Consider the following 15,816-nt stretch of genomic DNA (forward strand, 5'->3'; position numbering starts at 1 on the left):
GCTAGGACTTCCAGTACTATATTGAATGAAAGTGGTAAGAGTGGACCTCCCTGTCTTATTACTGATCTTAGAGGAAAAGTTCTCCATTTTTCACCATTGAGTATGTTGTTAGCTTTGGGTTTTTCATATATGGCCTTCATTGTGTTGAGGTACATTCCCTCCAGACCCACTTTTTTAAAAATCATAAATGGATGTTTATTTTGCCCAACACTTTTTCAGTAACTATTGAGATGATCAAATAGTTTTTATCCTTCCTCTTGTTAATAGGAAAATTATATGGAATCCCACCAAATAAGCTCTCATTTCTGATAGGCATTCGGCCTTTGTGGTGAATATTAGAAACAACAGTTATTCTTATATCTATTGAGTGCTTGCAGGGTGTCAAGAACCAAGCTAAGCATTTAAAGGAATGATTTTATTCAATCTTCTGAACAGCCTTTGAGGTAGAAGTGTTTATTATCCTCATTTTACAGGAGCAAGTATAAAGAGTGAAACCAAGATGGAGTTGAATCCTTGATTGGCCGCTTACACTATGTGTGTTCACTGGGCAATTAATCTCTTGAAATTCCAGATTCCTCTTTAAGCATGGGGAACAGGATCACTATTTTATAAAATTATTAGAAATAGTAAATGAGAATATGGTAAAAGAGCCTAATACAACCGGGTGCTTGATTTTTAAAACCACTTTAGAATATGGACTATTGTTGAATCAACAATTTAGGTTCTCTCTCCCCTAAGAGAGATGGGGCCTTGCACCACAGATGTGAGAATCACTGTTAACTTCTGTTACCAGGCAGGCACCAGGAAAAGAAGTGTGCCATAGCCTGGCATCAAAAAAAAAAAATCAGTAGGAACCATGGTCTGGAGTCCAACAAGGGCATTCACGTTGAAACACACCATGGAGGCCTAAGGAACTACCCCACACTAGCTGCGGCTTACATGCTGACAGCTGTGACTCCTGGGTCTGTAGCTGAAAGATTCTAGATTCTGTCTGCCTCTCATTTATTTATTTTGTGACTGGGGTTTGAGGAGGCCAAGTGATTTTCCAAAGTAGAACTCGACAGTGGTCTGTATCTCAGAGAAAATGATACAACAGGTTGGTTAAGCATATCAATTTTGAAGGACTTCTTGGATTCTTCTTGCATAAAACATTCCTACGAGTACAATAAACAGGTTGCCAGATGGCAATGCAGCAGATAACAGGCACCTGGGGAATTCCCTTTGGCAACAGATTCAAAGGTATTTTTGCAGACGTTGATTAATGAAGCTGCTTCTCCCCTGTGAAGAGCAGACCCAGATACCACTGCTTTTCTGCAGGTGTGTTGAAAGGTGGGAACCCTGGGAAAGAGGGTCAAGTCATATCGCCAGGGGAACATCAAAAGCGATCTGAGCTCAGTCTCCTACATGCCCCAGCTGTTACTCACAGATGCCCCCCCAAAAGGATCTAAAGTGCTTTTCCAGGCCAAAGCTGGAATCTCCCTGACCCAAAAGAAACACACATCACCTTACCATTGTGGCTGAAATACCGCTATTTATTAAAAAGGCAGAACATAATGCAGCTGTAGTGGTCCAGGTTCCACAGTTCTCAAAACACTAGCTGTAAATCACCCTGAGGCTTGTCATTCCCTTGGGTGGAAGCAAAAGTGCTTTAACGAAATGGCCCCAGAAAGACTAAACTATTGTACCGTACTATGAAGGATACAGCTAATAAAGGAGCAGCAGAAGCTTGGAAAAGAAGTAAAGCTGCCATTCTATCCTGTCCAGAGTGCAGACATCTCCCTCTGAGCAGTAGCCTCAAGTGACACAGGTCCGTCCTCCCAAACCAGCTGCCAGAGCAAGAAGAATGCGGTTTTCCTAAAGGCAGTGGAAGGGAAATCTGATAATTGCCATTTCCAATGGACAGGACAACATAATCAGGTGCTGCAGTGTCTGGAGTGGTCTAGGGGGAGATTTCCTGATGAGGAACCTGAAGGTTCTATCTGGAACAACACGGAAAAGAGACTTGTAGATTTGGAGGTCCACCAGAAGACGATCACAAGATGCTCACTCAGTTGCCTTCTTAAGAACAAAACTGTGACTGGTTCAAATGTACCTAAATTAAGGGCTCAGATGTTCTATATAGTGGATACTCTTTTTACTCGTAGTACTGTCTTTAAAGGTTTCTTTCCAAACAGGGTGAAGTGCTCTGAGATCATGTACAAAACCTGACACACTGTCAAGTGGGCTCATGTGCAAACATTACTCCCAGGGTTGGACAGCCCTGGTGGGTGGGAAGTGTGTGCATACAGAAGCAGACATTGGAATGCCTGGAACCCTGTCTGGTATTTCCACCATAGGCATCTTTGCCACAAGCATTTTCACTGCATAACTCATTGGCCAGAAGGCAATTTGGCCATAAAAGATAAAATAACAAAAAATAAAAGAGGCACCTTGCTAATTTCTTCATTATGTCCTTTTTAAGAGAAGTACCTATTTTCCAAATCCTAGGATGCATATTTGTAACTGAGCTTTGTATTACATTATGAAAGCTTTCTACATTACTGTTCATTCTTAGCATAATGATGCATGTCTATCAATACATGTTCAAAAATTCTATGGGACATACAAAAGAAAAGCTGTAATGCATTTCTGAGTTGTTATAACTGATAAACTACCACTCTGTATTACAGTATGGTATGCAATCTGGCCTTATAGTCTTATTTCACACTTCCAGTTACTGTATTTTCTATCAAGTTGATATATGGAGTTATCATCCACTGTTTTAAGACCACCATGTATACTGGTCATAGACCATTAGGAGGGCTAAGATTCATGTAACAGAAAAATGGGAACGTAGTTTGTCAATAGGGAAATGAAACCAATCAGTTATTTTCTCTCTGACAGCAAAATTGCCTTACAGTCAATTTACTTAGGTGGTGAAAATGCTTGCATCGAGACTCTGCAGAACTGCCTGGAACAAGCTCTTTGGGTGCCTGGATGGGAATGAGGCACGGTCACTTGATTCCAATAGGTAAGGAGGTATCTTTGCAGAACAGAAGTTAATAGTGTACTGGGTCAATTTACCTCAAATTCCGAGCAGCTGGAAGGAGTTAATGAGCAAGCAGTAAATCTGCATTTAGTAGGGGCTGAGATATTGCTCAGGCTCTTCCCAACTCAGGAACATGGTTTGGTAAAACATGACCAGTCCACAAAGGCAATTCTCCTTTAGACTAAAGTGACCCATAGGTATCCTCTTCAACTCTGGGTAACTGGTGTTGGAAATTGGGTATAATTCATCTTGTTCAAGTACCTGCTGCCACGCCCCCGCCCCAATGCTTCAGCTGTGAGGAAATGCTGGCTGGAGTAAGGACACCATGCATATATATATTTGCAGGCATCCTTGGGTGCTTTGCAAGCCTGCCCTCCTCCTTCCAAAACTGGCAAAAGAGACACCAGAAGGTTCCAAGACTTGCTGCTGATCCCTTCTCTAACTAATGATGGTCCTGGAGCCCAGACCTGGAGATCCCACTGCCTCTCTTCTGAAATAAGGTTGAAACCCTTGATTCTCGTACATCTAGAGATTCTAAAATATTCTTTCCATAGTAAGTACACTTTCCAGTGTGCTCCTGAAAGCTGGAGACAGGCCCTAGGCAAGCACATGACATTCCAGGATCGTGCTGCCTCTGGACTTGAAAGCACTAGGTCTGGGAGCAAGGCAGAGAAGGGAAGGAGCCCAGCAACTAAGAAAATTAGCAAGACTTGCCCCTTCAAGTAACTAGGCACTACCAAATGCATATTAAAAACATCATCTACAAGATTTTTTGACCTATGTGCACATTAAAACCTACCATCACTTTACATTCCCTGGCAAGAGGCAACATGTTCCAGCAGAGCCAGGCTAGGCCATTACCCAGTCCCTGCTACCCCCGCAGGTACGTGGCACCTGGTGGCTCCTGCCCCAGGGCATTAATGTGTGGGAGGGCACCTGCTGCAGCTGCTAACTTCTCGCTGAGCTTCTGGTTCACCAGCTCCAGGTGGCGACCATTCTTCCGTGCCTGCCTCAATGACCTCTTGACCTTCTTCACCCGATCCCGAAGCTGTTTGTTCCGCTTCTCCAGAGTGGCCACCTTCTGCTGCAGTTTCTTGACATGGTCCTCCTCCTCAAACAGAGCTTTCTGCACTGACGAACACATGAGCTGGGGGAAAAAATGCCATGGGGGAGGCAGGTGAGTTTCATAAAACCTCCCTAGAGCAGTGTCCCTGGGTGCTGTCATGTACCCAACAACACAGGCTCTGACAGCCAATCGCTCCAACCCCAGGATGAGGACAACCCTCAAGGCCCCTTCTGGGTTTCACCCTGTGAACCCTGCCCTAACAGCAAATATAAAGTACCCTCTCTGGGGTATCTTCCATAGTTTAATTTTTAAAAGCTATTGCATATTTTGTCTTTTGACATGCTTACCAACTTGTATACTATTGATTCCCTGAGGGGATTGGTGACTTTTCACTTTTCGCTCTGATTCAGCAATTTTGCCTATTCTAACCTGGTTTTAAAACATTTTCCAGGCAAGCCTAAGTGTGAGGATCTGCCATAGAGGGCCTTCAAAGTATCTTTACTTAAAGGGCTTTGCTGCACTATGCATCAAATACTCCCACTCTGGGAATTGTTCTGGTCACGGCAGGATGGGCTTGAAGGAAGGGGCAGTTTTAAAAACTCAGTTTTTGTTTCTTACCAAAACCCCCCTGGTTCTTTTGGTTGTTGTGGTTTTGTGTTGGTTTTTTTTTTGATATACCGATCAATTAAAAAAAGAGCTCCAATAAATCACTAAGTAAAAGACCAAAACCCAAAACAAAAAAATATACAAAGTGGGGCACCTGGCTAGCTCCGTCAGTAGAACATGTGACTCTTGATCTCAGGGTTGTGGGCTCGAGCCCCACATGGGTGTAGAGATTACTTAAAAAATCTTTATTAAGGGCGCCTGGGTGGCTCAGTTGGTTGGGCGACTGCCTTCGGCTCAGGTCATGATCCTGGAGTCCCAGGATCGAGTCCCGCATCGGGCTCCCTGCTTGGCAGGGAGTCTGCTTCTCCCTCTGACCCTCCTCCCTCTCATGCTCATTCTCTCTCTCTCTCAAATAAATAAAATAAAAAATCTTTAAAAAAAAAATCTTTATTAAAAAAAGAAAAATACACAAAGAATAGGGATAGTTCACTGGAAAGGAAATATAAAGATACATGCCAATTAGGGCTATAATGAATTGCTCTTTTTCAGACTGGCAAAATAAAGTCAATAGTTGGAGAAATAGGCACTCTTATCCTGTGGATAGAGTGTAAACCTCTATAAAAAGTGATTTGGCTATATCTACCAAAATGAAAACTGCATATTCCCTGTGACCTAGTCATTTTGGAACTTGATCTCATTGAAATACTCCCACATGTACAAACATATATATACAACAAATAACATTGTCCTAAGATTGAAGAGTGACATTAGCATCACGGCAGCCTAAGACCTCTCTCGTTTTTGTCCCCCAGCCCAACAATAAAAATTGCGCATCCATCCCTAAATATTAGTGCCTTTGAGAGAGCTATGGGATCCAGGAGGAGTCTGGGCCACCCATGTAACAGGCAGAGAGACCTCATTTCTACCTAGGAACCCTGCAGTCATCTGCGTACCAGTTCCAGGGTCTCTCAGTCAGAGGACCTCAACAGATTTCTCCAAAGATATAAATACAGCCAACAGATATATGCAATGGTGCTAGACATCACTACTCATTGGAGAAATGAAAATCCATACCACAATATTATCACCTCCTACCTATTAGAATGGCTATTATCAAAAAGACAAGAGATTCCAGTTCAAGATGGTGACATAAGAGGATCCTGAACTCCTCTCCTTCCATGGACACACCAAATATACAGCTACCTAAAGAACAATTTCCTCTGAAAAATAAATTAGTTGAGTGACTCCTACATATTATACAAACAAGCAAAAAACCCACATTGCGATATGTAGAAGAGGCGAAGACACATACCATCAACCCCAACCCCAGTGCCACAACTCAGAATTGGGAGGAGACTCACAATTCTGAGCTTCTCCTTGAGGAGCAAAGGATTTGAACCCCAACTGTTAAGATGTGTATCTGAGAGAGGAGCCCCTGTGCAAAAGGTAGCTTTGAAAGCCACCAGACTTACGTCCATGAGACTCACAGGCTATACAAAACTAAAAACCTCATGGCAACCACCCCTCAGGACCCAGTGTAGAGGCAGCAGACTGAAAAGCACCCCATCTTTCTGTGAAAAAAAGTCTATTTGCTTATCTTAGAGTTTTGGCCTGATAAGCAGGTTTCTAATTTAACAAACTGATAAGACTCTCCAAAGACTGCGGAGGCCTGTGGGAGTCCTCTTCATGCTCTCCCTCTGTTCTAGGTTAACCTCAAGAAAGGAGTTTGTCTACACATCTAGCACCCTGGCTTTTGTGTCTGATGCTCAGAGGACCCATCCCTTGAGAACATGGCACGTGTTTATGAGTTCATTAGGACAGTAGCAACCAAAGAAACACTTATTAACTGTCTAGCACCACAGACCTCAGCACAGAGGGAGCATACAGAAATGCCCATCTTCTTATCTTCCCCTGAAAGAGAAATCTGCAAACTTTAAAAGTTACTACCTCAAGTTCTGCTTTCCAATCAATCAGCCTGAATCCAGATGCTGACTGAGATCCTCCCCTTTGAGACAATGAAAGGTCTTGGCACAACCTCCACTTCTGGAAGCCACTAAGAATAAAGCAGGTTGCTTGGACAGTCACAGAGGTTGAGAGACAGCCAAGAGCTAATAAGCCAGAGGAGAATGGGAGACTTGGCTCTTTTATCTAATGCATAGAAACCAATACAGAGAATAGATCAAAATGAAGAAATAGAGGAATATGTTCCAGACAAAAGAACAAGATAAAACCCCAGAAAAAGACCTTAATGAAATGGAGATAAGTGATTTGCCTGACAATGAGTTCAAAATAACAGTGATAAAGATGTCCACTGAATTCAAGAGAATAACACATGAATCAAGTGAAAATTTCAACAAAAATAGAACAAAGTACCTAATAGAAGTGACAGAGCTGAAGAATACAATAACTGAATAGAAAAAGACTACAGAGCAGTTGCACAGCACACTTGAAGACAGAAAAAAGGATCCATGAATTCAAAGGGCAGTGGAAATTATCCAATCAGAACAGCAAAAAGAAAAAAGATTGGGGACCCCATGATGTGAATGTTGGTCTGCTTGATGTTGTCCCCTAAGAGAAATAGAGAAAGAGGCAGAAAATGTACTTAAATAATAATGGCTGAAAACTTCCCTAACCTGGGAAAGGAAACAGGCATGCAGATCCAGGATGCCCAGAATATTAAATAAGATGAACCCAAAGAGATTAGCACTGAGATACACTGTGATTAAATAGTCAAATTTAAAGATAAGGAGAGAATCTTAAAAACAGGGGAAAAAAAACTTGTTATGTACAAGGGGACCCACCACACATGAGACTATCAGCAGATTTTTCAGCAGAAATCTTCCAGGCCCATAGAGACTTGCATGATATACACAGGCATACCTCATTTTGCTGTGCTTCACAAATACTGCATTTTCTACCAACTGAAGATTTGTGGCAATTTGCTGAATAAGTCTATTGGTGCCATTTTTCCAACATTCACTTTGTGTCACGTTTTGGTAACTCTTGAAATATTTCCAACTTTTTCATTATTAAATGTCATGGTGACCTAGGATCTTTGATGTTACTCTTATACTTGTTCTAGGGTGTCACTAACCACACCCACATAAGAAGGTAACTTAAATGTGTGTTTTCTGGCTGCTCTACCAACTGGCCATTCCCCCAATCTCTTTCCTTCACCCTTGGGCCTCCCTGTTCCCTGACACACAACAATAGTGACATTAGGCCAGTTTATAACCCTACAATGGCTTCTAAGTGTTCCAGTGAAGAGTCATGGATCTTTCACTTTAATTCAAAAGCTAGAAATAATTAAGCTTAGTGAGGAAGGCATGGCAAAATCTGAAACAGGCTGAAAGCTAGACCCCTTACACCCAACGGTTAGCCAAGCTGTGAATGCAAAGGAAAAGTTCTTCAAGGAAATTAAAGGTGCTACTCCATTGAACACACAAATGATAAGAAAGCAAAACAGCTTTTTGGCTGATGTGAAGAAAGCTTTAGTGGTCCGGAGAGAAGATCAAACCAGCCACAGGATTAAGCGAAAGCCTCACTCAGAACAAGGTCCTAGCTCTCTTCAATTCCATGCAGTCTAAGAGAGGTGAGGAAGCTACAGAAGAAAACTATGAAGCTAGCAGAGGTTGGTTCATGAGGTTTAAGGAAGACACCATCTCCATAACATCCAAGTGCAAGGTGAAGCACCAAGTACAGATGAAGAAGCTGCAGCAAGTTATCCAGGAGATTCTACCTGAGATAATTAATGAAGGTGGCTACACTAAACAATAGATTTTCAATGTAGATGAAACAGCCTTCTATTGGAAAAAAGATGCCATCTGGGGCTTTCATAGCTAGAGAGGAGAAGTTAATGCCTGGCTTCAAAACTTCAAAGGACTGGCTCCTTTGTTAAAGGCCAATGCAGCTGGTGACCTTAAGTTGAAGTCAATGCTCATTTACCATTCTGAAAATCTTAGGGCCCTTAAGTATTATGATAAATCTACTCTGTGTTCTATAAATAGAACCAAAAAGCAGGCTGAATATGGTTCAGGTTAAAAAACAAAACCAACATGGTTTACTGAATATTTTAAGCCCACTGTTCAGATTTGCTCAGAAAAAAAGATCTCTTTCAAAATATTACTGCTCAATGACAATGTAGCTGGTCACCCAAGAGCTCTGATGGAGATGTGCAATGAGATTACTGCTTTCATGCCTGCTAACACAATAGCCAGCTTCAGCCCATGGACCAAGGAGTCACTTCATATTTCAAGTCTAATTATTTAAAAAATACACTTTATAAGGCTATAGCTGCCAAAGACAGTGATTCCTCTGATGATCTGGGCAAAATAAATTAAAAACTATTCTAGATGCCAGTAAGAACATTCATAATTCGTAGGAAAATGTCATACATCAACATTAACAGGAGTTTGGAAAAAGTTTATTCCAGTCCTCGTGGATGACTTTAAAGGGTTCAAAACTTTAGTGGAGGAAGTCACTGCAGATGAAGTGGAAGTAGAAAAGAAGCAGAATTAGAAGTGGAGCCTGAAGATGGGACTGAATTATTGCAATCTCATGATAAAACTTGAACAAATGAGGAGTTGCTTCTTATGGATGAACAAAGAAAGTGGTTTCTTGAGATGGAATCCACTCCTGTTGAAGATACTATCAAGATTGTTGAAATGAAAACAAAGGATTTAGATTATTACATAAACTTAGTTGATAAAGCAACAGGGTTTGAGAGGATTGACTCCAGTTTTGAAAAGGAAGTACTATGGGTGAAATACTATGAAACATCATCACATGCTACAGAGAAATCCTTCATGAAAGGAAGAGTCAATCACTCTGGTAAACTTCATTGTTGTCTTAAAGAAATTGCCCCAGTCACTTCAACCCCCACCCTGATCAGTCAACAGCCATCAATGATTACTACTCTGACCTGAAAGTTCAGATGATGTTTAGCATTTTTTAATAAAGTATTTTTAAATTAAGGTATGTATATGTATTTTTTTAAGATACAATACTATTGTGCACTTAACTTTTATATATACTGGGAAACCAAAAAACTCATTTTACTTGCTTTATTGCAACATTCACTTTATTGTGGTAGTCTGGAACTGAACCCACAATATCTCAGAGGTATGCCTATAGATATAAAGAGTGGAAAGAAAAAACTGCCCACCAAGAATACCCTACCCAGTAAAACTATCCTTCAGAACTGAGAGTTTTCCAGACAAGCAAAAGCAAAAGGAATTCATCAGCACTAGACCCACCTTTCAAGAAATATTAAAGCTGAAAAAAAGCTTAACAATATATGCAAGTATAAATCTCACTAGTAAAGGTAAATATATACTAAAATTCAAAATAATGTAATGTTATAAAGGCAGTGGGTTAATCACTTATAATGCCATTTCGAAGGTTAAAAAACAAAAGTAGTAAAAATAACTATACACATATTTGTTAATGGATAAAAAGATATTGCAAATTGTGACATCAAAAACAAAATGGAAGGGGAGAGTTAAAATGTGGAGCTTTAGAATGCTTTCAAAAATAAGTTCTGTGACCTTTAAAATACTGTTTTCAGTTGTTTTATATAGACTTCATGGTAACTACAAAGCAAAAACCTATAGTAGATACACAAGATAAAGGTCTCTAAGCATACTACTACAGAAAATCATCAAATAACAAAGAGAGCAATAGAAAAAGAAAGGAATAAAGAAATTACAAAACAACCAGCAAACCAGTAACAAAATCGCAATAAGTACATATCAATTATTAAATGTAAATAGTCTAAATGTTCCAATCAAAAGAAATGGTTTAATGGATCAAATACATGACCCATCTATATGCTGCCTACAAAAGACTCACTTCAGCTTTGAAAACACAAAGACTGAGGGTGAAAGGATGGAAAAGAACATCCATGCAAATAGAAACTAAAGGAAAGCTGGGGTAGCTACATGGTTATCAGAAAAATAGACTAAGAGAAAAGCTATAATAAACACAGATCATGATATAATGATAAGGGAATCAATTCATCAAAGGGATATGACATTTGCAAATATTTAGGTACCCTATAGAGCAGCACCTAAATATATAAAGGAAATATTAATAGACCTAAGGAGAGAGATAGACAGTCATACAATAATGAGGGACTTTACTATCCCTCCATCAAAAATTAATAGATTGTACTTAAACTGCATGTTAAACCAGATGGACTTAATGGAAACATACAGACTATTTCATCCAGAAACAGCAGAATACACATTCTTCTGAAATGCACATAGAACACTCTCCATGATCAATCCTATATTAGGCATCACATATCTTAATTAGAAAACTGAAATCCATATATCAAGCTGTTTTTCTGACCAAAATGGTATTAATTACAAGAAGAAAATTGGAAAATTTACAAATATGTGGAGATTAAACATGCTCCTGACCAGTGGGTCAAACAAGTAATCAAAACAGCAGAAAAAGCATTTGACAAAGTACAGCATCCTTTCTTGATTCAAACTCTTCACAGTGTAGGTATAGAGGGTACATACCTCAATATCATAAAAGCCATCTATGAAAAACCCACAGCAAATATCATATTCAATAGGGAAAAACTGAGCGCTTTTCCCCCTAAGGTCAGGAACACGGCAGGGATGTCCACTATCACCACTGCTGTTCAATATAGTACTAGAAGTCCTAGCTTCAGCAATCAGACAACAAAAAGAAATAAAATGCATCCAAATCAGCAAAGAAGAAGTGAAACTCTCACTTTTTGCAGATGATATGATACTTTATGTGGAAAACCCAAAAGACTCCACCCCAAAACTGCTAGACCTCATATAGGAATTCAGTAAATTGGTAGGATATAAAATCAATGCACAGAAATTAGTTGCATTTCTATACACCAACAACAAGAGAGAAGAAAGAGAAATTAAGGAGTCAATCCCATTTACAATTGCACCCAAAACCAAGAGATACCTAGGAATAAATCTAACCAAAGAGGCAAAGAATCTATACTCAGAAAACTATAGAATACTCATGAAAGAAATTGAGGAAGACACAAAGAAATGGAAAAATGTTCCATGCTCATGGATTGGAAGAACAAATATTGTGAAGATGCCAATGCTACCTAGAGCAATCTACATATTTAATGCAATCCCTATCAAAATACCATCAACTTTTTTTCAAAGAAATGGAATAAATAATCCTAAAATTTGTATGGAACCAGAAAAGAATAGCCAGAGGAATGTTGAAAAAGAAAACAAACCTGGTGGCATCAAAATTCCGGACTTCAGGCTCTATTACAAAGCTGTAATCATCAAGACAGTATGGTACTGGCACAAAACAGACACATAGATCAATGGAACAGAATAGAGAGCCCAGAAATGAACCCTGAACTCTATGGTCAACTAATCTTCGACAAAGCAGGAAAGAATGTCCAATGGAAAAAAGACAGTCTCTTCAACAAATGGTGTTGGGAAAATTGAACAGCCACATGCAGAAGAATGAAACTGGACCATTTCCTTACACCACACACAAAAAGAGACTCAAAATGGATGAAAGACCTAAATGTGAGACAGGAGTCCATCAAAATCCTAAAGGAGAACACAGGCAGCAACCTCTTCGACCTCAGCTGCAGCAACTTCCTCCTAGACACATCGCCAAAGGCAAGGGAAGCAAGGGCAAAAATGAACTATTGGGATTTCATCAAGATAAAAAGCTTTTTGTACAGCAAAGGAAACAGTCAACAAAATCAAAAGACAACGGACAGAATGGGAGAAGATATTTGCAAATGACATATCAGATAAAGGGCTAGTATCCAAAATCTATAAAGAACTTATCAAACTCAACACTCAAAGAACAAAGAATCCAATCAAGAAATGGGCAGAAGACATGAACAGACATTTCTGCAAAGAAGACATCCAGATGGCCAACAGACACGTGAAAAAGTGCTCAACATCACTCAGCATCAGGGAAATCCAAATCAAAACCTCAATGAGATACCACCTCACTCCAGTCAGAATGGCTAAAATTAACAAGTCAGGAAATGACAGATGTTGGCGAGGATGCAGAGAAAGGGGAACCCTCCTACACTGTTGGTGGGAATGCAAGCTGGTGCAGCCACTCTGGAAAACAGTATGGAGGTTCCTCAAAATTTGAAAATAGAGCTACCCTATGACCCAGCAATTGCACTACTGAGTATTTACCCCAAAGATACAAATGTAGTGATCCGAAGGGGCACGTGCACCCCAATGTTTATAGCAGCAATGTCCACAATAGCCAAACTATGGAAAGAGCCAAGATGTCCATCAACAGATGAATGGATAAAGAAGATGTGGTATATATATATATATATACAATGGAATATTATGCAGCCACCAAAAAAAATGAACTCCTGCCATTTGCAATGATGTGGATGGAACTAGAGGGTATTATGCTAAGCGAAATAAGTCAATCAGAGAAAGACAAGTATCATATGATCTCACTGATATGAGGAATTTGAGACACAAGACAGAGGATCATAGGGGAAGGGAGGGAAAAATGAAACAAGATGAAACTGGAGAGGGAGATAAACCATAAGAGACTCTTAACTCAGGAAACAAACTGAGGGTTGCTGGAGTGGAGGGGGGTGGGAGGGATGGTGTGGCTGGGTGATGGACATTTGGGAGGGGAGGTACTATGGTGAGTGCTGTGAATTGTGTAAGACTGATGAATCACAGACCTGTACCCCTGAAACAAATAATACTTTATATGTTAATTTAAAAAATTAAAATAAAAAACAAAAAAACCACAACATACCAAAACTTACAGAATGCAGTAAAATCTGAGAAACAAGAAATTCAAATAAACAACCTTTACACTTCAAGGAACTAGGAAAGGAAGGAAATAATACAGATCAGACCAGAAAAAAATGGAGAATAAAAAGAAAACAAAAAAGATTAGTGAAACAAACAGACTAGACCAGAAATCAAAGAGAAGTTACAACTTTTACCACAGAAACTGGACAATTAAAAAAAAAATGGATAAATTCCCAGAAGCATAAAACCTACCAAGAGTGATTCACGAATAAATAGAAAATCTGAACAGATTACTAGTAAAGAGATTGAATCAGTCATCTGTAAATCAAAAACCTGTCCAAAAAAGTCCAGAACCAGAATGCTTCAGTGATGAATTCTACCAAACATTTAAAGAAATATTAATACCACTCCTTGTGCAAACCTTGCAAATTCATTTTATAAGACTATCAATTATCTTGATACCAAAATCTGACAAGGTCACTACAGAAAACAAATTATAGGTCAATATCCCTGCTGAACATACAGGAAAAAACCCTCAACAAATTATTAGCAAATGAAATTAAACATAAGATCATATACCACAATCAAATAGGATTTATTTCAAGGATGCAAAAGTGGTTCAACATCTGTAAATCTATCAGTGTGATACACCACATAAACAAAATGAAGGATAAAAACCATATGATCATCTCAATCAATGCAGAACAAGAAATTGACAAAATTTAACATCCTTCATGATGAAAACTCTCAGTGTTATAGAAGGACTGTACCTTAACATAATAAAGGCCATACATGAGAAGCTCACAGTTAATATCATACTCAGTGGTGAAATGCTAAAAGATTTCCCCCTAAGATGAATAACAAGACAGGGATGCCTACTCTACTCTCACCAATTTTAAACCCAAGCTACAGCAATTAGACAAAAAGAAGAGGTATTCAAATTGGAGTAGAAAAAGTAAAACGGTCTCTATTTACAAAGGACATGATATTACATTTAGAAAACCCTAAAACTCCGCAAAAAAACTGTTAGAGTAAAAAAGTTCTGTAAAATTGCAGGAGATAAATATATTAAAATCAGCTGTGTTTCTATACTTTATTTAATAAACTATCAGAAATAGAAATTAAGAAAACCCATTTACAACTGCACCAGAGTATATAAAATCTAGGAATAAATTTAACCAAAGAGGTAAAAGACCTGTACACCAAAAAACTAAAATTAAATACAATCCCTATCTAAATTCTAATGGAATTTTTCACAGAAATGGAATAATCATAAAGTCTGTATGTAACCACAAAAGTCCCTGAATAACCAAAGCAATTCTGAGCAACAAAGATGAGACAACACACTTCCTAATTTCATACTATATCACAAAACCACAGTAATCAAATAGTATGATACTTGCATAAAAACAGACTCAGATCAATAAAACAGAGTCCAGAAACAAACCCATGCATATACAATCAATTAATTTACAACAGGGAGAGAAGAATATACAATGGGGAGAAGATAGTTTCTTTGATAAAGGGTGCTGAGAAAACTGGACCCCCATCTTACACCATACACAAAAATTCACTCAAAATGAATTAAAATACTTGAATGGAAGACCTGAAAAACATAAAACTCCTAAAAGAACACATAAAGGGTAAGCTCCTAGGCACTGGTCTTGGCAATGAATTTTTGGATTTAACACCAAAACAAAAAAGCAACAAAACCAAAAGTAAATAAGTGGGACTCCATCAAACTAAAAAGCTTCTGCACAGGAGAACCATGAATAAAATGAACAAACCACCTAGGGTAGACTGGCTAGATGGTGGAGTATGAGGATCCTGAGCTCAACTTGTCCCACAGACACAACTACATGTATTGTAACTCTCCCTGAAAACAGGTAGAGCAGATCCTCCACAGCTAGTTGTAGAGAGAAGGCCACACGGAAAAGGGTAAGAAGGGGTAGAAATGCAGTCAGGAACTAAACCTCTGGTGCAACCAACCACAAAAGTAAGGAATATCACAAACATGGAAAAGAGAGGGAATCACACCCCACACGGGGCACTAACCCCCTGGCCTAGGGACTCACACTAGGAAAACAAGTCCCCATAAGGTCTGGCATTGAAAGTCAGTGGTTCTTAACTCTAAGGGCACCTAAGGGTGATAGGAAACTGAGTTCCCACCCTTAAACAGCCAGCATTCCAACTAACTCTGCCCAAACACAGTTTGAAAAGCACCTAGGGTGTATGTGGAAAAGATTTGTTGACTAACCAGATGCCAGAAGTGCAGCCATCTGCAGGAGATTTCTCCAGGAACAAAAGTGCTGACAGGTACTGTTTTTCTTGCCCTCCCCCAG

General features: G+C 39.3%; 1 protein-coding gene across 2 annotated transcripts in view; it reads right to left on the bottom strand.

Annotated features, from left to right (window-relative positions):
* Nucleotides 1-1,511: 1,511 nt before the first annotated feature.
* The window catches only part of CCDC3 (coiled-coil domain containing 3), a 119,108-nt gene continuing 104,803 nt past the window's right edge, over nt 1,512-15,816 (bottom strand). The window contains exons 3-4 of one of the 2 annotated variants that reach the window (XR_013448991.1): nt 3,828-4,175; nt 1,512-1,979 (exon numbers count right to left, since the gene is read on the bottom strand). Coding sequence is in view for 1 of the 2 variants with exons in the window: in XM_078075147.1 (XP_077931273.1) it covers nt 1,855-1,979; nt 3,965-4,175 (336 nt within the window). In the remaining variant the exon portion in view is untranslated. The remainder of the gene's footprint in view (nt 1,980-3,827; nt 4,176-15,816) is intronic. The other variant, XM_078075147.1, reaches the window with a different exon arrangement.

The sequence above is a fragment of the Halichoerus grypus genome, chromosome 6 (assembly GCF_964656455.1).
Source record: "Halichoerus grypus chromosome 6, mHalGry1.hap1.1, whole genome shotgun sequence".
Classification (NCBI taxonomy): Eukaryota; Metazoa; Chordata; class Mammalia; order Carnivora; family Phocidae; genus Halichoerus; species Halichoerus grypus.